This window comes from Amyelois transitella, chromosome 25, assembly GCF_032362555.1.
Source record: "Amyelois transitella isolate CPQ chromosome 25, ilAmyTran1.1, whole genome shotgun sequence".
NCBI lineage: Eukaryota > Metazoa > Arthropoda > Insecta > Lepidoptera > Pyralidae > Amyelois > Amyelois transitella.
In genome coordinates this window covers 309,227-337,164 of record NC_083528.1, presented here as the reverse complement: position 1 = coordinate 337,164, position 27,938 = coordinate 309,227, and the positions used below count along the sequence as shown (strand labels likewise).

The 27,938-nt window shown below is 36.9% G+C and overlaps 2 protein-coding genes across 2 annotated transcripts in view; both read left to right on the top strand.

The window, feature by feature from the left end:
• LOC106141614 (calsyntenin-1) overlaps window positions 1-27,938 on the top strand; it is a 194,377-nt gene that overhangs the window by 157,089 nt on the left and 9,350 nt on the right. The window contains exons 2-10 of the mRNA XM_060951551.1: window positions 10,343-10,503; window positions 18,336-18,457; window positions 20,365-20,576; window positions 22,115-22,261; window positions 23,121-23,321; window positions 24,218-24,298; window positions 24,913-25,095; window positions 25,523-25,650; window positions 26,780-26,957. Coding sequence (XP_060807534.1) covers window positions 10,343-10,503; window positions 18,336-18,457; window positions 20,365-20,576; window positions 22,115-22,261; window positions 23,121-23,321; window positions 24,218-24,298; window positions 24,913-25,095; window positions 25,523-25,650; window positions 26,780-26,957 — 1,413 coding nt within the window. The remainder of the gene's footprint in view (window positions 1-10,342; window positions 10,504-18,335; window positions 18,458-20,364; window positions 20,577-22,114; window positions 22,262-23,120; window positions 23,322-24,217; window positions 24,299-24,912; window positions 25,096-25,522; window positions 25,651-26,779; window positions 26,958-27,938) is intronic.
• LOC132903380 (uncharacterized) lies at window positions 892-4,072 on the top strand. Its single transcript, XM_060951624.1, has 3 exons — window positions 892-1,049; window positions 1,457-2,442; window positions 4,047-4,072. The coding sequence occupies exons 2-3, from the start codon at window positions 1,464-1,466 to the stop codon at window positions 4,070-4,072; spliced, it is 1,005 nt and encodes a 334-aa protein (XP_060807607.1). The 5' UTR covers window positions 892-1,049; window positions 1,457-1,463.

Below are 27,938 nucleotides of genomic sequence, written 5' to 3'. Positions count from 1 at the left end.
GGCTTATAAACTTGGGATTCTTCTTATAGGCGATGGGCTAGCATTTCATTACGATAAATGGTCTATGCAACACAAATATTTTCTTTTTTAAATTCGAACCATTGATTCCTGAGATTAGCGCGTTAAACAAACAAACAAACTTTTCAGCTTTATAATATTATAGTAGGTATAGATGTAATGTTATTACTACATTTGTAATTTTTAAAGATAATTTGGATTGTAATACTATTTTATTTTAGGACTCCCTGTTCCTTACCTATGAAACTTAAATTATGCACTAAACCGCATTTTTATTAAGACTGATTTAAGTTTGGACATTATAATTTCAATGTGAAGTTCAATTAAAAGCCTTCACAAACTCCGTTGTTGACATTTTATAATTCTACCTCCGTACAGTCCCTAGTTCGAATCCCACGGGTCATGTGATTTACAGCTGCTTATTGTAAAGGTTGAACTTTTGGCGCGAAAACACATAACCTCAAAGGGTAGTTTTCAAAAATTTGCCGATTTCACCTGCCAAATTTGTTTGACATGGATTATTTATGTTTGTCGATTTAGGGCAACGCAAATGTCAAGGATGGTTATAAGTACTTTAGTAGCATAAAGGCAAACGCTTTTAACTTATTTTTAAAGAATATCTAGGACTTTAAATTTGATTTGTAACTGCATTTTCTAATTAACCTGCGTGTCCGAAGACAGGAGAACGTAAGATTTTTATACATAAAATATTATACATAAGAGCTAAACAAAATGTAATGAGCCACTTAATTCATGAAAGTGTTAGCTACAATATCCGGAAATTTGGAGCTTCTAAATCAAGATATAATAAAAGAAAAAAATAATAAGTCATTGTAAACAAAAAAATCTACATCACCTGTCACCTTAAAAGATTTCGACTGGTGGCAACACTATTTCCGTTCGGGCGGCCGTACCTCCCCCGCCCGGTAGCAGCAGTTGCCCGCTAGCGGCAGGAGTGGCGAGGTGCGTGCGAGTGTAAAAGTTTGCGACAAAAACAATATCATCTATCGTCGCCGCGTGTATTTGTAACGGTAAGTTCTATTTTTTCTGCCTTCAATAACTTCAACGCTTATTAAACGTTTCTAGTTAAGATTTCACCTGGTTATTTAGAGCACGAGGTCTGCTTTGGGGTGAAGTAGGTATAACCGCGCTGAATTAAATATTTGCTGTGTCCGACGAAATAACGTCGATTTTCTCATTAACCTGTTTCTAAATAACCTGCCGTTACCGTACAGGTGGATGAGATGTGTTCGAGTGAATGAGATCCCCCTAAGCTTTAAGATACAATACTACTTTTTAACGCTCTTTTATACTAAAACAAGACACCCATTTCTAACATATCTCTCTCTCTCTTTTAGGATCCTATTATAACTATTAATATTATAAGATAAATTATATATTACAAAGTGCTTCTAAGCTGTTTTGTGTTTACTTGTAGGTTAACAATGGGTCGACCAAAAACTATTTCTAAGACTACAGAAGAAAGAAAAAAACGCAAAAGAGAATTAGAACGAAGGAGATATCAAAAAATTAAAGAAGATCCAGTGTTATATGCTGAATATCAGCTTAAAAATAAAACTAAATATGAGAAAAGGAAAGCTCAGAAGAAGGTGATTTCAATCAAAGATATGACTCCCAGAGCGCGTAGAGTGCAAAGAAAAAAATGGCGTGAGGCCTTCAATGCCTTTTATAAAAGAAAGAAGGATGCAAAAACTGCGGATAGATTTATAGAGACACATAGCCCTTCATATATTGATGCTGAACAGATTGAGCAACAACGTACGAATGTATCAACTAGAAACTCTCCATCTCCTTCAATTCTTACCTCTTTTCTCGAATCTCCCTCCATTTTATCAATAGTTACAGATAATAAAGAAAACACTAATCCCAATCCAAGAATCACAAGATCGCAAATAAGTCCACGTTCTGCCTGTAGGTCACTCTCATACGTCTCAGAAACGTCTCCAATTTCCAGCAGAGGAAATTCACCTTCTCAAGTAGTCAGAAAATTAAGGTATAAAAAGGATAAAGAAATTAAAGCACTTACAAGACAATTGGAAGGAATTAAGAAAGTAAATGAAGCTTATCGCAAGAAATTGAAAAGACTAACAGAAGAGAAAATAGAAAGTAATATGGATACATTGAATGACAAATTGCTGCTGTCTTATACAGCTCTGAAAACCCACAAAGCTAAGCAAGAATTTTCAAGTAATCTACAAGTAAATATTAAAACTACATTAAAAGACAAAAGGAGATTAGGAAAACTATCAAACATTTTTAGACGAAGAATAAAAGAACAAAAATGTTTAAAATTGAAGAAATTACGAGAGGACATTAAAAAATTTCTAGAGGAAGATGAGAATAGTTCTGTAACTGCTGGGAAAAAGGAGACAGTGAAGAAAACTGGAGTTATTAGACAAAGACGCTATTTGACGAACTCCTTATATCAGTTGCACAGAAAATTTTTGACAAAAGTCGATTATAAAGTTAGTTTCACAACTTTTAGTAGATTGAGGCCATTTTGGATACTGTTTTCATCCCAAAAACCAAAGGAGACATGCTTGTGCGTTACCCATGAAAATTTTAATCTGTTAGTTGAAGCGTTGCATAAAAGCCATATTATTCCCCACAAAAACTCCACTGACGTACTGATAGACATTTGTTGTGATCCTTTTCGCTCTCAATGTTTGCTAAGGATGTGCAAAGATTGCAAAGCAAAAAATATCACAAACTATCAAGAATTTAATAATTCTATTGATTTTTCTTATTGGGTTTGGGTTTCAAAACGAGAACAAATTGTTCAAAATGGACGAGAGAAGTTTATAAGAATTGTCAAAAAAGAGAAAATCATCACCAAGCCAAGAGATGCAATTTTAACTTTTGAAAAACAGCTAGAGACCTTTTCCAAGCATTGTGGAAGAGTGACAGCTCAGCATAACGCTATAAAGACATTAAAAGACAATTTGCAACCTGACGAAGCCATCGTACATGTTGACTTCTCAGAAAATTACAAATGTCAGTATGCTAAAGAGATTCAGGCAGTTCATTTTGGAGGAAGTCGAAAACAAGTGACTTTACATACAAGCGTATTGTATTTCTTTGACAGCGATTATACCAGAACAACACAATGTTTTGCTACATTTAGTCAGAATTTAAGACATGATGCTGCTGCGGTATGGGCTCATATAGGGCCTATACTTGAATATCTCAAACAAAAGGCACCGCAAATTACGACCTTTCACTTCGTATCTGATTCTGCCACAAGTCAATATAGAAATTACAAGACTTTCTTTGTCATTGGCGCCTTAAAATGGCAATATCCCGGATTGGTCCATTTAACGTGGAACTATACTGAGTCGGGCCATGGGAAGGGAGCTCCCGACGGTGTTGGAGGAACTTTAAAGCGAACTGCTGATGCAATTGTTTCCCGTGGTTACGATATTCCCAATTTCGATACTTTTGTTGAAGAACTTAAATCTAATACAAAGAATATAGTGATTGAAACGGTATCCGATTATGATATTATAGAAAAAGACATACTGTTACCTTCTGATCTTCGTTCTTTCAAAGGCACCCAGCAAGTCCACCAAGTTATTTGGAATTATAGCCATAAGGATCAGGTGACAATGAGAAACCTAAGTTGTGTCGAAAAGACTTGTATCATTGAACCTCAAAGTTGTAGCCACGTCAAGTATCTCGGCTCTCATGTTCTTAGATCAGAAATATTGCCTAACCCTTCCAACATTGACCAACCCGACGATATTGAGAGTCAAAACCCATCAAATATAACTTTGTCAGTAGTTTCTTTACATAGATCTTACGCATTTTGTTCTACGAGTGAAGCAGATATTCCTGAAGAACTTAGATCTGGGATTGCGCCGTTAACATCAGATATAAGATCTGAATGTACTGATTTAAGCTTGCCTGAAGAAATAATCATTCAAAATTTAACTTCAGTGGATGCTTTTAATATAACAGGGACTGAAAGAGTTGATATTTTAGATGATGAATTTCCTGATTGTTTTCAGAGGGTAATAAGATCAACACACAGTGAACGTTTAACTCAACGGTCTTCCTCGGCCTTAGCTGAACTGACTATGTCTGCCAATTCTCCTGTAACTGCAGAATCTCCTCATAACATACCTGTAATTCCGCTATTATCCTCTGATGCTCGTCCTCCTGGCGTTGATTCCTCTGTGCCTGCAATAACTCCTTCCACTTCTTTGAAAAGGTCTAAACCTATAACTGCCAAATATATGAGTCCAAATATCATCCGCTCACATTCAAGAGCAGGACCGTCAAAAATTAATAGCAAAGAGCGAAAGAAAGGACAGATTCTACAACAAACATCTAAAAGAAATAAAAAAATAAAAGTAATACAAAAGAAAAATAATAAGTCAGCAACTATTATAGAACAAAAGTACAAACAAGAGATAACTAGAAAGAAACAAAAAATAAAAAGGCAAAGAAAAAGTCGCGAAAGCACAAGTTCCGAAGAAGAAAGAACATTACCTCCTTCACCTGAATCAGATTTGTATAATATGGAAGATGAAGTAACAGAGAAAAGTGAGTCCGAAGAAAATGACAACACTGACGTTGATGAGGATAATGTTCATGAAGGTGATTGGGTGGTGGTGAAGCTAGTTTCACAGAAAAAATTGATACACCATTATGTGGGCCAAGTTGTCAATGAGTCTTTAGCCAGTCTTGACATAAAATTTGCCAAGAAAATTGATGACAGACGATTTAAATGGCCAGAGAAAACCGATATAAGTGTGGTTGGAAAATATCAAGTAATAAAAAAACTTCCAGCGCCTTACTTTAAATCTTCCTCTAAAAGAGTTGGAGCATTCGAGTTTCCAAGGTCTTTAAGCAAATTTAAAATCGATAAATAATTATTTTTGGGAGATCATGCATCTTCTTTTCTTTTAAATTTTAATTTTGGAAATTATATGAAACTAATTGAGAAGGAATAACAGTTGTTAAGTTTTATAATTATATTTTATTTTGTTTGTTACTAAAAACTGATTAAGTAATGGTCCATCAGAGGATGTGAAGTTTATTTTCCTTATTTAGTAAGTTAATGTGTCTCAATTGTTACCTAGACTTGACTGATATTAATTATGATCCTAAAAATAAGATTAGATAATAAGCAAGTGCCATTTTTGAAGTTCCTTTAGTATGAATGTCTCATGCTTGTGATTTTTTATTAATAAAAGTCTGATTTTTAAGTTTTTTTTTTACAATATTGCCTAATTTATCATTTACCTGAGAGTTTTTCTAATCTAACCTGTCGTTATCTAATTTAATCTGCCTGTTTCTAATTTAACCTGCCTGTTTCTAATTAACCTGTCTCTTACTTGCTAAAAAACTGGCAATTCCTAGTTCCCTTACAGTAAAACGTACTCATTTTGACATAACAAATCAAATACAATATCATACAAACACCATTCCAACATTTTTTTACTTTTTGTCAAAATCGTCAATTTTCTGAAAACTACCCCAAATTGATGACTGTTTAGAAAACTTGTTGTTTGAGGAGCTTTAGGAGGAGATTAAATTTTAAATTATTTTTATATATTTTGATGATCGAGTCGGAAATTGATGCCTTCTTAGTTATGACTAGCTGTGCCCACGACTTCGTCCGCGTGGAATAGTTATTTTGGGCATAATTGAAGCCCTCAAAAATGAATAATTTTCCCCGTTTTTTTTTTCACATTTTCCATTATTTCTTCGCTACTAATAGTTATACTAATAAAATTAGGCCTTTTTCATAAAAAAATCGTTTGAAAAAACTCTGTATCCCATCTCTATCATAATTTACACTACCATAAGCTCAAAACAAACGTGTTGACCATGGAAATATAACTTGCCTGGAAATAACACTCGCATAAACAAAATTCAGACGAGAAAAATCAACTTCAAGCTTTTCCGTACACTATTCTTATCGGTGTAATTAGAAGCAGAGTTATATTAGTTTCGCCTTATATGAAAGAGATAATAATATTTATATAAATAATATATATAAATAATTTAAATTTTATATATATAAATAATAATGCCATTTATTTCTGAGATAATAATAAGCTAATTTATATTTTTGTTTCATTAACGGCCTCTGTAGCGCAGCGGTAATACGCTTGTCTGTGACACCGGAAGTCCCGGGTTCGAATCCCGGCCAGAGCATAATGAGAAAATAACTTTTTCTGATTGGCCTGGGTCTTGGATGTTTATCTATATAAGTAATTAATATAAAATATATTATCGTTTAGTTAGTATCTCGTAACACAAGTCTCGAACTTACTTCGAGGCTAACTGAATCTGTGTAATTTGTCACGTATATATATATATATATATATATATTACTATTCTTGTTGGGTTTCCTTTTTTGGTTATACCTATATCAGTGGTGTCGACCCTTACTTTTCGCCTTTTAAATAATTTAGCCGTTTTTATCACCGATTGCGGCCCTGCATTCATAAAACCAGGGCCGGGCTCGGGCGCTTGTTATTCAAATTCCAGTAATTGACGCATTATACTCGCAGACGTGTGGTTTTCAGAATTCACTCGATTCGAGTGATTTCCAGATTAACAGCCCCTTTTTCGGCTAAAGTGTTTTTGTGACACAAATCGCAAAAGCCACTCGCGTAATACTCGTTTCGTTCCCGCCATTGATATTAATGACAGCAATTGATGAATGATCGTGTTGATTTATGAGAGTTTCATTTGAAATATTACTGTATTGGAAGTTTGGAAAGAAACGTTTTATGTTATAACTATGGTTTGAGTAAACGGTGAATGTAGTCTGATGCAATAAAATGTTTTTAATTGCTTCAATTTAGATCGAGACTTGTGATATGGGTTCCTAAAGTGGTAATATATATTTTATAACTAGGCTCGTGACTTCTTCCGCGTGGAATAGTTATTATGGGCATCATTGATTTGGATGAATACTTTTCCCCGTTTTTTTTCACATTTTCCATAATTTCTTTGCTCTTCATAGTTGCAGCGTGATGTAATACAGCATTAAGCCTTCTTCGATAAATGCTCTATTCGACGCAAAAATATTTTTTCAATTCGGACCAGTAGTTCCTAAGATTAGTGCGTTTAAACAAACAAACTCTTCAGCTTTATAATATTAGTATAGATAAAAACTTGTATAATGCCGAGTGCCAGCCACTTACTCTAAGATATATAGGACTATGTATAGGACTACTCCTTATATTTCATATGGGTGTCGTAAACGGCGACTAAAGGAAAGGCTAAACAACTAAACTTGGGATTCTTCTTTTAGGCGATGGGCTGGCAACATGTCACTATTTGGATCTCAATACCATAATCGAAGCATACAGCTGAACGTGACCTTTCAGCCTTTTCGACATAAGGGAGAAAAGAGAGAAAAAAAAGAAAGAAACACGTCATTATATGGATGTATGTGTTATAAAAAGAAACATATTTATGTGCGTTATATTTATGTTTTTTTTTTCATTTACACTAAACTAGAGGCCGCCCGCGACACTCCGGGATAAAAAGTAGCCTTGTATATGTTATTCTGGGTCTTCAGCTAATTACATACCAAATTTCATCGGTTCAGTAGTTTTTGCGTGTAAGAGTAACAAACATCCATACTGACATCCTGACATACGCACAAACATTCGCATTTATAATATTAGTAGAATATGTATTTGTATTTTATTCTTTTCGCCCTCTTCATTAGGGCATCGTATGGTCGAGTTTTGCTAATGAAACTTTTATTAGCAAAATTCCAACAACGTTTCAATATAATTAGAGTCCCTATAGAGGTCGGTCTGATCCTGATTGATCCCGCCTTAATTGACAGCCGTCATTAACGGGCTTAGTCTTATCTCATTAGCGGGCGTCTCGATTTACCCTCCTTTCACCTCTTATGGACCCGTAAAGCCTGTATACGTACATATACATAAGATATTTAAAGAAATATAATAAAATTACATACTTACCTAAAATGATGCCTCTTTCCCAGAGGGGTGAGCAGAGACAACGTCTACATGCCGCCATCTCACGATTCTTTTTATCGATTAGTTTTAAACAGTTGCTATAAACGGACTTATTTTCTCTTATCTCATTAGCGGTTGTGTCGATTTACCCTTCTTGAACGTCTTACATACAATCACGTCTTTATCCCTTACGGGGTAGGCCACAAGGATAGACTGAGTCTACAGTCTCAAAAAGACTGGAAGACTACGTTAGGAAATTTTACCTCAAAGACCAATAGAGCTTGTATATACATATATATACACTCGTACTTATATAAAATCATGCCACTTTCCAGAGGCAAGGACTACATCTACATGCCACGAATAGAATAGAATTGATTTATTTTCAATATTGGATACACGGTATCACTTATTGATGTCACATTACTTAAATCTAATTATAACTACTACCGCTTCCAAAGCGCATGTGTAGAAGAAGCGGCGGAATAAACTCTTAAATCTAAGTCGTGGACGAATGTACATTGTATTTACTATTCCTTTTAACGATTAATGGTTTTCCTAATTAATTAATGTGTTCCATTTTTATTATCAAAATAACAAAAATCTTATAAGTAAAACTTAAACAATACATACATATAATCGCGTCTATATCACTATCTGGGTAGACAAGGGTCGACAGTCTTGAAAAGACTGATAGGCCACGTTCAGCTGTTCTATTGATATACTTGAGATTCAAATAGTGACAGGTTGCTAGCCCATTGCCTAAAAGAAGAATCCCAAGTTTCTAACCCTATCCCTTAATCCCCTTTAGAACTTAATCGATTTACCCTCCACTTGTTTCTTATGGACCCGTAAATCCTATAACAAAGAAAATTGAGAGTGTGTGATACGAATTTTCTTTTTGAAACTGACAACATTTTTTCGTTGATGTCGCGAAAGACACAGAAAAGAAGCACTTATATTTCACATACTTGATCACGCCCTATCCCGGGGAGGGGTAGGCAGAGACTAGATCTTTCCAATTGCCATAATCAGTACTTATTTCGCTTCATGGATTAATCATGCAAGCATTTTCAATTTCATTTTCATCATCAAACCAAACTATTGTCTCTGTCTATCCTTTAAGAGATGTAAAGCTGTAATTGAATTAACATAATCCCTCCGTACCTACTTATTTCACTTCATGGATACATCATTCAAGCTTTTTCAATTTCATTTTCATCATCAAACCAAACTAATGTAAAAGAATTTTTGGAAAGACGCAACCTATAGACATTACTAGTATTATAAAAAAATATATATTTTATTATTATTGTTATGGACCTAGTATCTGGAATTTTGACATTATTGACATGATTTTATAATATTGACACTTATTCTAGCACAAATTAATAAGAAATTATAATCTGTAATATATTTAATATTTGCATGCTATATTTAAGCAGAACATGTATTAGGACTACAATTTACTGTGACATCTTTTATAACCATGTTTTAAGCAAATAAATGAATTGAATTGAATATTGTCTCTGTCTATCCTTTAAGAGATGTAAAGCTGTAATTCTATTAATTTCGCCGGAAACCGCACTTACTCTAGGTAATCCTTTTTCTCATTGTAAAGTGAATTTGGTTAGCAAACACCAATATTTACTTTGGGACTCTCATTGTGGGCTCGTTCCGTAAAACCCCAAATCTCCGGGCTCGAATCCGCGCAAACAAAGGTGTAGGGTGTAGATTTGAACCCGGGACTTCTGTGCCGGCTGTTGTTTACAATGGCGATATCGCAAATGGTAAATAGGCTTTTTTCTTTTCAAGACTGTGGACTCTGTCTACCCCGCAAGGGTTGTAAATAGTTTCTGGTATAATGATAGGGATACGATAACGACCCCAACCCCCGCAGTAAGGCACGCGAGCGCAAACTATCGCTGTCCCGTTTCACGTCATAATAAAAAGCGAAACAGCGATAGTGTAGATTTCTTTTTTGCATATACCGTGTGAATTTTTGAATTTTTTTTTTTAATTCCGGGCACCAATACAAAAAAGAATAGCACCACTCCATCTCTTTCCCGTGGATGTCGTAAAACGCGACTATGGGATAGGCTTACAAACTTGAGATTCTTTTTTAGGCGATGGCTTAGCAACTTGTCACTATTTGACTCTCAATTCTATAATTAAGCCAAATAGCTGAACGTGGCCATTCAGTCTTTTCAAGACTGTCGGCTCAGTTTACCCCGCAAGGGATATAGACGTGACCATATATATGTATGTATGTAAAATTTTGAATTAAGAGTATGGTTTTTAATGTGAGAGTTTCTATAATTATAATTTTTTTTTTACTATCTCTCCAGATGTGCCGTACTTGGAGCTGGCGGAACCGGAAGAGGGCTATCACGGGCTGATCCGGGAGAACGAGACCCTCGTGGAGGTGACCCCGGCGATCAGGGCCCGGGGCCCGCTCTGCTCCTTCCTCATTCTGAACAATAAGCATCACGGTGAAGCTCCTTTTGAGGTATGTACCTATAATTTAGAAAAAATACATACATACATACATAAAATCACGCCTCTTTCCCGGAGGGGTAGGCAGAGACTACCTCTTTCCACTTGCCACGATCTCTGCATACTTCCTTCGCTTCATCCACATTTATAACTCTCTTCATACAAGCTCGGCGGTTTCGGGTACTTTTGACCTGACCCTTTACCAGGACGTCCTTAATTTGATCAAGATACGTTCGTCTAGGTCTTCCCACTCCGACCTTTCCCTCCACACTCTCCTTGTATATATAAAATAAATATATGTAAAAAATACTTGGTCTCTTTTTTGGCTCTGTCTTCTTTGGCAGGGATGTAGACGTGATTATATGTATGTATTATGATATGATGATGATGATATGATTGTATGTATGTCAAAAAAGAATAGGACCACTCCATCTCTTTCCCATGGATGTCGTAAAAGGCGACTAAGGGATAGGCTTAAAAACTTGGGATTCTTTTTTAGGCGATGGTTTGAATGATTTGAATCTCAATTCTATCATTATATCAAACAATTGAACGTGGCCTTTGAAAAAACTGTCGGCTCTGTCTTCCACGGCAGGGATATAGACGTGATTGTATGTATGTATGTATGTATGTATTTAACATAAGTTTCCGGTGCTATGCATAAATTTATCGGTAAGTTGTAGAGCGGCGGGAGCTCATTTGAATAGATAAAAAATATTGAGGGGCTTTTTACACAAGAAATATTAGTACCAGCGTGCCGTGCGGTTCCCGCCATTTTAAAATAGTACATCTACATCTCTGTCCCATGGAAGTCTTAAAAGGCGACTAAGGAATAGGCTTGTGAACTTGGAATTCTTCATTTGGGCGATGGGCTAGCAACCTGTCACTATTTGAATCTTAATTCTATCATCAAACCAAACAGCTGAACGTGGCCTATCAGTCTTTTCAAGACTGTTGCCTCTGTTGCCTTTTACGACATCCATGGGAAAGAGATGGAGTGGTCCTTTTATTTTTTGAATTAGTGCCGGGAACCACGCGGCACACATTAATGTACTTAAAAAAATTTTAGAAGTACATAGTATGACAAAAAAAAAGAATGCACAGTAGGTATTATAATTTTCAAGTTTATTAAGAGTATTTTCATTGTTTTTGGAAAATGGGCTTTACGAAAAACAACAAAAAATACATATTCTTTTAGCCGATAGGTTAGACCTTTCACTATTAGAATCTATCAAGGCGTACAGATGAACGTGGTCTTCCAATCTTTTCGGGATTGTTGGCTCTGTCTACCCGGTAGAGGGTTAAGAATGTGATTAAGTAAGTAAGAAAGAAACAATTTTATATCGTATTTAAATAACATGTCATACATATAATACACGCCATGTTTAAAAGTTTCATCTGAAGTTTGGACAAAAAGCTCTGAAAGTTTTAACTGGCATATCTGAAGTTGAACCCTCTCTCAAAACTTTACGATGTATGACACAACTGCGCGGTTAGGTTCGGCACGCGACATTACATGGAATTGGAGAGTAATTGAAGAACATCTTTATTTATTAACAAGCTGACCCGGCAAACGTTGTTTTGCCATATATATAAGAATCAGTTATCGACTAATAAACTTGGGATTCTTCTTTTAGACGATGTGCTAGCAACCTGTCACTATTTGAATCTAATTTCTATCATTAAGAGTAAAAGTGCCGTGTGGTTCCCGGCACCAATACAAAAAAGAATAGGACCACTCCATCTCTTTCCCATGGATGTCGTAAAAGGTGACTAAGGGATAGGCTTACAAACTTGGATTCTTTTTAGGCGATGGGCTAGCAACCTGTCGCTTTTTGAATCTCAATTCTATCGTTAAGCCAAATAGCTGAACGTGGCCATTCAGTCTGTTCAAGACTGTTGGCTCTGTCTACCCCGCAAGGGATGTAGACGTGACCATATGTATGTATGTATGTAGAACTATAAGGCCACTATAGGTCTGGATAATTGTAGTTTCCACAGGTTATGCGAAAAGCGACATACGCGGGCAACCGCTAGTCATCACAAAAAGGTTTAATACAGAAATCACTCAAAGCAATTCCGAATACGAACATAAGATCCCAGTCTCCTGTTAAACGGTGCGGAAAAAAGTACTGGGTAAAAATGATTTTTGCGTGAATTCTGATCGGTTCCCGTCGGTTCGACAAAGGATTACTTATTGTGTTTTGTTATAAGCAGGGCTGGCGATTTTGAGATACCGCGAAAAACCTCTTTATATTTATAGGTGGCGCTAATATCGCGCGGGCGACGCGGCTTAAAGTTAGTTAGAAATAAATTACATAAATACTCCTGTGAGAGGTCACAGGGGTAGGTGAAGACTACTGATTCATTCATTGGTTAAAATCGCCATTGCAAGTGATTTATTAATTTTATAATTATGTACTATTTCTTGCACTTACCTAACTTCAAAAAACAACGAACAATATCAATTGCCGAAGAAATTTTTTTTTTTTTAGAGGCCGCCCGCGACTTTGTCCGCATGGAAACTCTATCAATCCCGCGGGAACTCTGGGATAAAAAGTAGCCTATATGTTATTCTGGGTCTTCAGTTACCTACATTACATACCAAATTTCATCGTAATCGGTTCAGTAGTTTTTGCGTGAAAGAGTAACAAACATACTCACAAACTTTCACGTTTATAATATTAGTAGGATTTCTTGTAACTTAAAAAAACAACGAACAATATCAATTGCTGAAGAATTTTTTTTTATATTAATTGCCAGAAACAAACAAAAAAAATATGATACAATTAATTGATATAACGGGTTAGTAGTCGATTGGCACGAAAATTATTCGCACGATCGTGCGAATCGACCACTTTCAATAAAAATATTTTTTTAGTAGGCGATTCGCACGGAAGTATTTAAATTGCGTGCGAATCGACCCCTTCAAGAATTAGTAGTATGCGATTCGCACACACCTGTATTTTATCGAAAAGTTTCAAGAAAAAGTACAGGCACGTATAAAAATGCTTTCTCTTAATTTTTACGACAAACGATTTTTAAGGAAATCAAGGTATTATATTTTACTTTGTATCTATCAGAAAGTGATTTTACATAATTCACAGTTTAAATAACTTAAAACCATAATTATAAACAAGGTTACAATTAAAGTCACAGTTAGTACGATTTATAATTAAATATTTGGTATTGCATTTTTATGGGTAAAATTAAACAGAGTAATCTGTTGTATTGATAGGTACAAAGTTCTTAAAAATTTAACAATTAACTAATCAACGATAATATAAATTTGACTTAACTACAAAAATTTCGCAAATATAGGATCACTTAATTTTTTTTTTATTCTGATGCGGTTTTGTGGTTCTTTACTTAAAATACATGCCATTTTAAACTGTCTTTTTTAAAGTTCTAATATATCAATTTATTAAATCTTACCCCTTAACTAGTATTTTGTGCCTGACTGCAATGCCAATAGAGAATTATTACATTTTAATATTAATTGATTTAATACTAGTATATTGTACATGACTGTACTTTTCGATAAAATATAGGTGTGTGCGAATCGCATACTACTAATTCTTGTAGGGGTCGGTTCGCACGAAATTTAAATACTTCCGTGCGAATCGCCTACTAAAAAAATATTTTTAGTGAAAGGGGACGATTCGCACGATCGTGCGAATAATTTTCGTGCCAATCGACTACTAACCCGATATAACTATTGCGTGTCAACCCTATTTAACTTGACAGAGTCAGCAACTCCTCGTTATTGGTAAATTCCATTTCACTTCAAACGAGTATCTTTAAATGTCTATCACGTTTTTGTCTGTAACTGAGTTGACAGAGCCCTCTGGCCACGTGACTTGGGTCAATTATTGTTTTCAACAGCAAGCTATACTGACTAAAAGCGTTCAAAAGGTTGGTTATGAATACTAAAATGCCGTGTGGTTCCCGGCACCAGTACAAAAAAGGATAGGACCACTCCATTGCTTTCCCATGGATGTCGTAAAAGGCGACTAAGTGATAGACGTACATACTTGGGATTCTTTTTTTTTAGGCGATGGGCTAGCAACCTGTCACTTTTTGGATCTCAATTCTATCATTAAGCCAAATAGCTGAACATGGCCTATCAGTATTTTAAAAACTGTTGGCTCTATCTACCCCACAAGGGATATAGACGTGACCATATGTATGTATGAATACTAAAAAACGCTTAACGCGGCCCACGAGCGTCCATGAAAATTGTGTTTCTTTAATCTCAGTTCATCTGAGATCTAAATCATCTTAAATCTATACTAATATTATAAAGCTGAAGAGTTTGTTTGTTTGTTTGTTTAAATGCCCTTATCTCATGGTTTGAATTGAAAAATTCTTTTTGCGTTAAATATACCATTTATCGAGGAAGGCTTTAAGCTATATAACATCACGCTGCAACTATAAGGAGCAAATAAAGAGAAATGTGAAAAAAAATGGGGAAAATTATTTATCCTTGAGGTTTTCAATGATGCCCAAAATAACTATTTCACGCGGACGAAGTCGCGGGCACAACTAATTTTAGAAAATATAATTTTAGAAACCACATCTTTACCCTACAAGTCTCGAAGGCCAGGTTCAACTGGAAGGCATAATGATTGAATTGTCAGACAGTGGCACATTGCTAGTCCATAGAGTCTAAGAGGAATCCCAAGTTTATAAGCTTTTCCCTTAATCGACTTCTACATAACGTTACTTAGAGAAGTAGCTACCATACATTGTTCTTCATACCTTCCACACCAACGTGGAAGCTAAAACATAATTTTACACAGAAAAATATACGTGGTAGTTGCATCATACAAGTGAATCGAGCAGCATTTCCCTGTAACAGCTCGTGGCAGCTTTATTTTAGTCGTCGGCCAGGTGCAGCCGGAACTCCTAACGAGCTGGAGAGATAGGGTTGTAAAATAAAAAAAAATGTGAACAAAATGTGGAAAAGTATTTAAAAATGTACTCTAAAAAATTAATTTGTTCCGCTGATTTTTCTAAGCTCATTGTCAATTCCATCATTTAGCCATACAGCTGAACGTGGCCTGTCAGTCTTTTCAAGACTCTTGGCTCTGTCTACCCCGCAAGGGATATTGACGTGATTGTATGTATGTACATTATAAATGCGAAAGTAAGTTTATTTGCTTGTTATTCTGCACGGGTTAAAACCTTTTGGAGGTGATACTAATTTCTCGCTTTTTTTGTAGATTGCGCTAATTTCACGCGGTCGGAGCTCTGGGTAAAAGCTGGTAAATAATAAATATAAAATGTCACGTCGTGTGACAACCCTATTGTACGTAACGTGACGCCACAAAGACAGGACAGGTAATCGATACAGCCCGCTAGTTACACAGAATAAGTAACGACGTATATATTTTTGCACAGTCAACAAGACAATTTTTATAGTTACATCGAAATGGATGTTATTTTTAATCTGTGCCAACTAGTGGTAACGTGATACTTGGCTTTTGTTTGATTTTATTGAATGAAAGATTTGGGTATGCTTGATCTGCTTTGTGGTAAGCAAGATGAGGCCTGAGGTGGCGTACGCAAGCTCAAATACTGTGTAGCGGGAGCGATGATTCGGCTCGACCGCCACCAAAGGGAAGATCTTCCGCCAGGCTAGGTGTGATGCCTGGGGAACCGCGGCTCCGACGATGTTGTGTCGGAGGTTGTATGTTATACGTATACTCCAATCCGTGTAATCTTTGCTTGCGCGATTTATGTCTTTCGCTGTTTTTGACTTGTAGCGTATAGATGTCGCCACAAGTTCCTATTTAGTCTTGCCTTGATTACTAGCTTGTCGTGTATATATAGCTTTAAAATAAAATGACAAATAATTGCATCTACACCACGAAGGACCTGTATGTTTTTTTATTCGTCTAATATTAAGTGCTTTCCTTCAGTCACTTTGAACTTTATACAAAAAAAAAATTAACGAAGTAGTCGTAGATTTTATACTCGAACTATTAACTTTTCTACGTTACCTGTGAAGAAGCCTTTTGAGATAAAACTAATTTACCATATTATGATGATATCTGTAACCTAACTTTCCAGAATATTGCCTTATCATTCACATTTCTGTCTATAAACCATTCGCTTTAACATTTTTATACAATAAAATTGCCTTTTGACATGGTAGTTGACAACCCTAAATAGATTCGTCACACTAGCGAGCTGACATCATGCGTGACACGTGACACTAACTCAATTGGAGATGATATCAAACTGAATACATCCAAATATTATTGCCTATACAACTGAATTGAATATTTTCTTAAATTTATAATTGTATGCTGTAAGATTACCCTAAGCCCAACGGGCTTGCATGAGAGTTATGAATGTCGATGAAGCGAGAGAAGTATGCAGGGATAGTGGCAATTGGAACATATAGTCTTTGCTATTCCTCTCGATTTGAATTTGAATTGATGACCTTTTCGAATTGCTGCAGCGCACGACTGCTTAGAGTTGAGATCTATTTTATTAATTTTATTTTATGTACGAGTATTTGAGAAGCTTGTGCACGTTGAGTTCTTTCAAATAAATTTTTCATTCATTCATTCATTCTCCTACCCCTGTAGCTCTCGTAGCATGGCACGCGCGACGCCGTTTTCATCGCGCGAATAACTATCGGTGTTTTGCTTTTTATTGCGACGTAAAACGGGACAAAAGTACCCGAAACCGCCGACCTTGCATGAAGAGAGTTATGAACGTGGATGAAGCGAAGGAAGTATGCAGAGATCGTGGCAAGTGGAAAGAGGTAGTCTCTGCCTACCCTTCCGGGAAAGAGGCGTGATGTTATGTATATATGTAAAACGGGACAGCGATAATTGTTCCTGCGAAAAAATGCCTGCAATGCTACAGGGACAGGAGAGAGGGGGTACTTTATGTATGTCGATGTTGTAAACCTTGACATTTCTACACCACACAATTACGTTCTGTCACGCCAGTAGACAACCCTAAATAGATTCGTCGGAGACACGACGCGTGACACCAACCCGATTGGAGATGATATTTGCCGCGTGACAATTTTTTACATACCTACATAAAAATCTTTTCTGGGTGGGTAAGTGGAGACCATATCTTTCCACTTGCTACGATCGCTACATACCTAATTCTTTCGATTCATTATTCATGTTAGCTCGTAGGTTCACGGTCCTAATGCCTTGTTATTTACACGTTCATGCTGTCAACCATTCACCTTGACATTTATAACAATTGCCTCCTGTCACGCTAGTCGACAACCATAAATGGATTCGTCAGAGACGCGGCGCGTGACACGCGACACTAACCCGTTTTGAGATGATATTAAATGCGTGACAAATTAATCGCAAATTTGATGCTCATTTTAACGTACATTTAATTACAGTTTACTATCTTTTACCTGCGACTCCGAATGCGCAATATCCTGTCTACCCCGTAAGGGATAAAGACGTGTACGATTGTATGTATGTAATGAAACTGGTTTTAATTAAAAAAGTATGCAGTGGCAAGATGTAGTCTCTCGATGTAGTACAAATTCTTTGAGTAAATAAAGAATCTTTTTTATTCCTACCACTCTGCGAAACAGGCGTGATTTTATAAATGAATATATGAGTATTCTCACTAGTACAGTAGAAAAGGCGTGACTCACTGGCAACTGACAGAAGTAATTGGAGAAAACTAACATACTGCGGCGACCCCGCGTAAAAAGTGGGAAAAGGTAACGACAAACGTAGAAGAACGTGTAATCTCACTATAAGTGTAACATCTATATGTAACTATACGAGTAATGTCCCATGTTAATCTGTACTTAAAATTAAACTTCCAAATGTTATTTGTCCTCAGATAATGGTGATAGACGAGAACGAAGCGCGACTTCGCGTCCGCTTCCCCCTCAACTGCGAGAAGCGACGCAACTACAAGTTTGACATCGCCGCTGTGGGCTGCGACGGGTCTTATTCTAACACGTAAGTAACTTAGGAAAGCACATACATACATACATAAATCACGCCTCTCTCCCGGAGGGGTAGGCAGAGACCACATCTTTCCACTTGCCACGATCCCTGCATACTTCTTTCGTTTCGTCCACGTTCGTAACTTTCTTCAAAACAATAAAAAGATGCTACGTCGAAGGCGACTTCCACAGTCTTCTTGAATTTCTTAGGTCGTAGAATAATTAATTTTGCAGCTAAACACTAAACACAGCCACTGTCGTAAATCAGCGTTTATATTAATGGCGTGTGTTTGCAACCAGATATTAAATTTCGAGGCTTCAGACATTTCTGCCGCTTTGAGGGCCGAGCAGACGAGGGACTTTTAATCTTCTTGTCTTACTAAATTAAGAAATATACACAGTAGATTGTAAATGCTTAGCATATGTCTGCCTTTTGAATTATAGAGATTTTATTTTTCTTTTGAAGTGTAAATAATTTTATCAATTCCATTATCTTCGTAAAACTTGTACGTAAAAAATATATTTTAAATTATATTTGAACCCTTGAATTAAGTTATTTAGTAGGTATACAAGGATTACTAATATTACGTACAACTTTATAGTATACGAGTATACAAAGTACACATTCTTTTCGAAATATTTTATATATTTCAATAGTCTCGAAAACAATAAAAGGTCACGAAATACCTACCTAAGTATATTTTTATTGCGTGCAAATAGAAAAAAATAGTACTAGATAATGAAAATTTTGATCAAAGTAAATAGTGTTAACTTACTAAATGATACAATCAGAATTCCTTTATCAGTTCTTCTTTAATAAATTACAATAATACATCTTTATACTTCTTGTAGCTCGAATTCCCCTTTTTTCAATGACACCGAAAAACGCGGCTAACTCAACGTCAAAAGCCAAATCAGTGTTGCCAACACATGACAATAAATTACTATTTTTTAAAATGTTAACAATAGATACATAAAAATATTATTTTTTGTCGCCATAAATTGCCTCGTCTGCTCCGCACTTTATATTTTAATTAAAATCACTGAGTAATTTCTACATTTCGCCATTTTTCCCGTGACTGTGATTGCTTTTTCACGAGAATTGCTCCTTTTTATTATTTCGTAAATGATTCCGCTTTGTTTCCAGAATAATGCTTGGTAATCATTATTTTTTTAAATAAGAGCGGCTAAATATACGTTCTTATGAATATGGTGGATTTTTTTTTATTATTGACTTAATTGGAGGACTGAATGACCAAAGGAACTTAAATTTTTTTATAGGTGGGGTGATGATAACTTGGTTGGTGTTATTTTTAAACCGTTTTTCACATCTGTTAAGTCTATGTAATTTACGATCGTAACTGAAGTTTGAGTGTAATAATAAGATATAATCCGATGTACAGTGTGTACATATTTTATTTTATCTTTATCTTTATTTTTTGACGAAATATTCGTATTGATATTATTAGTTCTACATTCATTCATGTTTTTAAATGTAGATAATGTGCATTCGTCCACGATTTAGATTCAAGAGATTTATATTTGTAAATTGACGTCCGATGAAAATGCTGCAGTGTAGTTTGTTCCGCCGCTTCTTCTACAAATGCGCTTTGGAAGCGGTAGTAGTTATAATTAGGTTTAAGTGATGTGACGTCAATAAGTGATAGCTTGTATCCGATCCCTTATAAACTTGGGATTCTACTTGTAGGCGATTGGCTAGCAACCTGTCACTATTTGAATCTCAATTCTATCATTAAGCCGAACAGCTGAACGTGGCCATTTAGTCTTCAAGACTGTTGGCTCTGTCTACCCCGCATGGGATATAGACGTGACCATATATGTATGTATGTATGCTGTATCCGATTTTGAAAATAAATCTATTCTATTCTTATCTAATCCAATCCCATTCATCCTCCCCAGGGTACCGGTCCACATCACAGTGACCGATGTGAACGAATACGCGCCTGTCTTCAACCAGGCGTCGTACGTGAAGGCGGTGGACGAGGGCAGGCTGTACGACGAGATACTCAGGGTGGAGGCCACTGACAAGGACTGCACGCCCAGGTTCGGCGATGTCTGCAAGTATGAGATCCTGACTGAGAAGAGCCAGCCCTTCACCATTGATAACGAAGGTTTGTACTGTTTTTTTTTTTGTATTCTGATAGGTAGATAGATAGACATATACATACATATGGTCACGTCCATATCCCAGAAGGGTAGACAGAGCCAACAGTCTTGAAGACTTAATGGCCACGTTCAGCTATTTGACTTAATGATAGAATTGAGATTCAAATAGTGACAAGTTGCTAGCCCATCGCCTAAAAGAAGAATCCCAGGTTTATAAGCCTATCTCTTAGTCGCCTTTTACGACATCCATGGGAAAGAGATGGAGTGGTCCTATTCTTTTTTGTATTGGTGCCGGGAACCACACGGTACATAGATAGATAGATAGATAATTCATTTATTTGATTTACTACACCCAATTTACAATTTCAAATGAAATACAAATTGATTAGGGTGTGAGTTGCAGCTATACAAAAAGCTCACAACTCAACGAATTTATTGCTATAGAGCAATACGCTGATTTTCAGTTATGACCTAGGTGCTAGTGCAGGTCTATCTGCGCACGTAATAAAAAAACAAAACATAATCAAACAAAGACTCGTCTGTTGGTCATTTCGTTAACAGTTTCTTCCACTTGGCATTTAGTCCCGGTTGCATCCTCACCTTGTGGAGAGGAGCTCGGGGTAAGCCTTTGACTATGGATCCTGGAGTGGGTGAGTCAGGTTTTTACACGAAGCGACTCCAATCTACAACCTTGGCAGGTAAACCGAACCGTTATTGGATCCATGGTTATACATCTAGTTGCCTGAATGGCAACGCTAAACCGACAACTATTTTTTGAAATTTCATACATTTATTTATTTATTTAAACTTCATACATTTATTTATTTATTTAAACTTCATTGTACAAAATACAAATGTATAGCACAATTGGCGGACTTAATGCTAGAAGCATTATCTACCAGTCAACCATTGGGTCTGACAGAGAACATTATGTGGGGTCAAACTAAATAAATATATTTTATACCTAAACAAAATATAAAATAATTATAATATACATACATAAAAACTACAATAAATAAACAATATACATAAATAAATAGGTGCAGCGATTACCGAAATTAGTGAAAAGGCTTATAGGTATTAAATACCCTCGCGACTCAAGAGAAACCCGTATACCCGTACCTACACACGTGGGATGAATTAATAATGTATTATTTTGTAATGTCATGATATTTACTGAACTTAATGCAAAGAAAACATAATAAAGTACTATATTTAGCTACCGTAGTCACTTGTTTGCGACAATAACATGATTCCCACGCAAAAAAGGTCTAATCTTAATAATGTTTTTGTATTATTTTTCTTTTTTTGTCCTTTATTTGCGAGTTCCAGGAATGAATGTTATACGGTTTTTTGACTAGTGATAGCCAGCGGTTTTCCTTTCGTGGGAATTTTGGGAAAAGTTCTCTTTGTTCCGCTATTATACATATTCTTCTTAATCCAATGACTGTTTTGTAATTATTTATAAAATGTTATATATTTCTTTTTATGTGCCAAAAAAAGAGTTTACGAACAAACACACAAACGAACTCTTCACTTTCAGGAGTGATAAGAAACACTGAGCCCCTGGACTACGAGAAGTCCCACAACCACATCCTGTCGGTGGTGGCCTACGACTGCGGCATGATGCAGTCGGCGCCTGTCATGGTCACCGTCAAGGTCAACAAGCCCTGCCGACCTGGATGGAAAGGTAAGTTTTCTAGATTTAAAGTCGTGTGCCTATGTGAAGTCAGATAAACCACGAAAAGAATAGGTAAAAAAATAAAATTGCTGGGAATCGAACCTGGGTACTCCGACGTGAAAACATGTGTCGATCCCCTATTGGAGATGTGAGGGAGTCAAAAAGACATTTGAGCGAATTGGAAGTCACAACTTAATGTATTCTACAACTCCCCCTTAAAAGATAGAAGAAAATATACTTTTAAAAAATCACGCCTCTTTCCCGGAGGGGTTGGCAGAGACTACATCTTTCCACATTCATAACTCTCTTCATGCAAACTCGGCGGTTTCGGGTACTCTAGACCCTGAGCCTTTGCCAGGACGTCTTTAATTTGATCAAGATACGTTCGTCTAGGTCTTCCCACTTCGTCCTTTCCCTCCACATTCTCCTTGCATCTTTGCTTAGTCAACCTGCTTTCATTCATCCTCTCCACATGACCAAACCATCTTAACATACCCTTTCTATTTCTGTTACTACATCTTCTTTCACATTCCCTTATCACAACGTTCCCTTATCACGCTGAAAAACAAAATGACTACACCAATACCTTTCCTGTCGTGGCCCTGCTGGAAGAAATTCCTCTAGAAATAAGTAGTGCCCTTGCACTGAATTTCTCTTTACATACATACATACATAAAATCACGCCTCTTTCCCGGAGGGGTAGGCAGAGACTACCTCTTTCCACTTGCCACGATCTTCGCTTCATCCACATTCATAACTCTCTTCATACAAGCTCGGCGGTTTCAGTGAATTTCTCTTAATTTTAAGTTTTATTCTAATTTTCCTTGCTGGTACATAAATAAATAAATAATACCTATTTTTCTTACAGGAATTGCTGAACGAGTGGACTATGCCCCGGGCACTGGACCCTTGGCTCTGTTCCCAGCTGCCCGCCTGGAAGCCTGCACGTCCGACGAGCGCTGCCCTGGCGTCACCAGGATCCAGGCCACTGTCACACTCCAGGCCTCCCACCAGGGCACCGGCTGCGACCGAGATACTTACTCCCTTCATTCCCAGAGGACTATTTGTGGTAAGAAGAACATCACGTTTTTGCATAATGGAAGTACGTAGAAGAAATTATCTACAAATACGAATTATCTTTGTTGCCCATAAAAGAAAATACATATTAAGTTGATACATACATTATGAATATGTTGAGCAAAGGCAGATTTATCGCTAAGCAATCTCTTCCAGCCAACCTACATCATTGGCAAGATGGTTTTTTAAGAAGTTTTTTCTTTAATGCCTAAAGACGCAAGTGGAACAGGGTTAAAAGTTTATGCCTTTTAAACGAGGTATTTAGAATCAAACTATCTTACGATACAAATTATTTCGTTTGATCCCAGACAGGCAGCTCATCATCATAGCCATTGTTAATTTATGAAGTCTTTTACCAGCATGTCTCATTCACGTGCTATTTACCTGAAGCCTTTATGTACTAACCCCGAGCTATGAATCTCTCTCTCATCTTTGTGCATTCCCAGTTACCTATAGGCCACTGATCTTGGGGTCTGGCGTTCAATTTACCTCTGACTTTCAATTTACCTCTGATTTGGACGACCTCTGTGGCGCAACGGTAATACACTTGTCTGTGATACCGGAGGTCCCGGGTTCGAATCCCAGCCAGGGCATGATGAGAAACGAACTTTCTCTAATTGGTCTGTGTCTTGGATGTTTATTTATATAAGTATTTATTATAAAATATAGTATCGTCGAGTTAGTATCTCGTAACACAAGTCTCGAACTTACTTCGACGCAAACTCAATCTGTGTAATTTGTCCTGTATATATTTATTATTTATACTTTGCATTCGACCGCTGAGAATCCGGTGAATTATAGGAGACAGACATAAATACCGTGAGAAACAATCGTTAATTGTGTGTGTAAGGACTCAATGGGTAATAATTCCTATTTATCGCGTTTCAGGCTTGGACCCGAAGACCATCGACTTGCTGCCTAGCCCGGGAGCTGGCAACGAATGGGCCAAGTCTCTCAAACCCGACTCAGGTACGTATTTCTTCTTAAAGGTACGTATTTCTGCTTAAAGGTACGTATTTCTGCTTAAAGGTACGTATTTCTTCTTCAAGGTACGTATTTCAGGTGCCGTGTGGTTACCCGGCACCAATACAAAAAAGAACAGGACCACTCCATCTCTTTCCCATGGATGTCGTAAAAGGCGACCAAGGGATAGGCTTACAAACTTGGGATTCTTTTTTTAGGCGATGGACTAGCAACCTGTCAATATTTGAATCTCAATTCTATCATTAAGCCAAGTAGCTGAACGTGGCCATTCAGTCTTTTCAAGACTGTTGGCTCTGTCTACCCCGCAAGGGATATAGACGTGACCATGTGTATGTATGTACGTGTTTCTCAATTGTCGGTCACAGAAGTGATAGAAAGCTGGGTATCTACAGTGTCGTGAACTGTAGACGGGACAGAATGTTCTAGAATGGCGAAAAACATTATAAAGTAGTGTGGCGACATCTGTTCTGTGTGATACATATATTCACGGTTAAATCACTTGCGGGGTAGACAGAGCCAACAGTCTTGAAAAGACCGAATGGCCACGTTCAGCTATTTGGCTTAATAAATAGAATATATATATATTTCTCCATCAACAGGACGCGACGGCGAGCAAATGTTCGAATTCGACGGCGAGACCACCTCGGCCATCGTCCCGGAGACGCTGCTTCCTCACCAGCTCGCCGGCAGCTTCGCCGTCTCCGTGTGGATGAGGCACGCCGCCTCCCCTGACCAGGACAAACATCGCAAGGAGCATGTCTTGTGTTTGGCTGATGATCATAGTGAGTGATCATTGGTACCCCCACTTCAATGGTGATGACTGAAAATCAGCGTTTTGCACTTCAGTTAGTGCAAAAATTCCGCTGAGTTATGACCTCTTCTACTTGCTGCTAATCGGATCAGTAGTTTATGCGTGAAAGAGTTACAAACATCAATACTGACGTCCTGACATACAAACTTTCGCATTTATAATATTAGTAGGATGTATTCCTTTATTCCTATCAGTCTTTTCAAGACTGCTGGCTCTGTCTACCCCACAAGGGATATAGACGTGAACATATGTATGTATGTATGTACTCCTTTAGTGAACAACAAAAGCATTTACAAACTTTAAAAATTTTATTCTTTTTCTAAAGAATAAAGAATAAAGAATTTTGAATTTTTTTTTTATTTATTTACTCACTTACTGACTAACTTACTCACCAACAGAAATGAACCGCCACCACTACGCCCTCTTCGTCCGGAACTGCCGGCTCATTCTGCTGCTGAGGCGTGACTTCGGAGACGGTGACTTGAACATCTTCAGGCCTGCGGAGTGGCGGTGGAAGATACCTGAGGTGAGTAGAACATTTCAAATGGTATCAGTATTAGCTCTTTCATACATACATATATTCACGTCTATAGCCCATGCGGGGTAGACAGAGCCTACAGACTTAAAAAAGATTGATTGGCCACGTTCAGCTGTTTGGCTTGATGGTAGAATTGAGATACAAAAAGTGACAGGTTGCTAGCCCATCGCCTTAAAGGAAAATCTCAAGTTTGTAAGCCAATCCCTTAGTCGCCTTTTAGGACATCCATGGGAATGAGAGGGAGTGGTAATAAATATTTTTTTTATTTTACCAAAGTAACTATAACGATATTCTATAGAACAGAATAGATTTATTTTCAAAATTGGATACAAGTTATCACTTATTGACGTCACATCACTTAATGTGTAGAAAAAGCGGCGGAACAAACTACACTGCACCATTTTCACCGGACGTCAGTTTACAAATATAGATCTCGTGAATCTAAATCGTGGACGAATGCACATTGTCTACATTAAAAATTTACTACAATCTGGGGGCACGGTAGTGCACCCGCCAAGTCGATAAGATTTATATAACTTTACTAGCTGTCCTGGCAAACGTTGTTTTGCCATAATAAATAATTTTTATGTAATGTTAAAAAAAAATGTAAAGGGTGGACAACACTTAACTAAAATCGGTAAAGCCGTGTCGGAGGAGTACGGAGACAAACATTGTGACACGAGAATTTTATATACAGGGTGACATTTAAAACAACTGCATCCTTTTAAACATAGGCTATACCCATGCTTCTGAGCCGTTTAAGCCTATTTTTATTTAAATTAATCATCATCATTTTCACATTTAAAAACCCTCAAAACTACGTCACACGCTTTATTAAAGTCCAATACTACAAAAAGAAATTAAAACTAAACATGTTAATTGACCTATGAATCTTACGTGTCGCTTTTCCGCTTGCCGGAGTGATAAGACGTATTTGGGATCGTGGATTTTGATACTTTTATTTTTTTTCGTACTTTCTGAAATATGAACCTAAATTTTTCTTTTAACGTTTTTAAATATCCTTTAGATGAGTACACTTAACAGTTAAATTTATGCAGGTGAATATAAAGTCACCCTGTATAAGAAGAAGATTTCTTACACGAAATAAGTTCCGCAGGTGTGCGACAACGAGTGGCATCACTACGCGATCAACGTTCGATTCCCGAACGTGGAGCTGTTCGTGGACGGGGAGCCCTACCGCGCCGACGGCAAGGGGCCCGAGGTCATCGACGACTGGCCGCTACACCCGGCCCACGGGGTCAACACTACCATGGTCGTAGGCGCTTGTTGGCAAGGTATGACTCGTACATACATACATATACTTTATATAATACTAGCGGCCCGCCCCGGCTTCGCACAGATGGACATATTTTTGTGTTTTATATTTTGAAATAAAGTTTGCTTCATCAATCCATTTTTTAGCAAAGCGATTTGTATGCTGCTCTGATGAGCATAATCAATTTGGGGATCGTAATTGAATGCCGATCTATTAGTATGAGCCATAATTCTATTGCGCGTCCTAATTGTTAACGACTGTTGTCTTTCTCTTTGTACCATAAGCCGCTCCGAACGTTCAGCGCTAGATTTTCCACACAAACATACAAAAATACAAATCTTTCCTCTTTATTATTAGTGTGGATTTAATATTTTGGTTGACTGGAAGAAATCCCATTGGGGATAAGTCCGCCATTGTACATATTCTTCTAAATCCAATGACTGTTTTGTAATTTGTTTTATTTATTTTTATGTGCAATGAAGAGTTTACAACAACCAAACAAACATACATACATATATATATATGAACGTCAGAGCCAACAGTCTTAAAAATTCAAGAGCTAATTTTGGCAGTTGAGTTAAGTAGAGCTTCTTCCATTCATTTCTTTTCTCTGTAAATTTTTTTATTTGTTGGTATGTTGTTACGTATGCTTTTTGCTTTGTTTGATCAAAATATTTTGTTCTTGGTCTTCCTCTCTTAACATTAAGAATAATTTAAAAATTTAATAATAAAGGTTACGATTTCACTATGTGATATACAAAATGAAGCTCACTGTATACGAGTATTTACACGCTCCAAGCACATGATCCTAACAATAGTGTGACAGTAGGCCGCCATTACGTTATACATAGATTATCTCACGCGAAATGGCAAGTTTTCTGTCACTCATAGCGTACAAAACCGCCATAACGATGCTTCACTTTTTTTCAAGCCACACTTCTGTTCAACTTCTTTTCTATGCCTATGGTTGGGGAATCTTTTTAATTTTATAAAGGTCTAT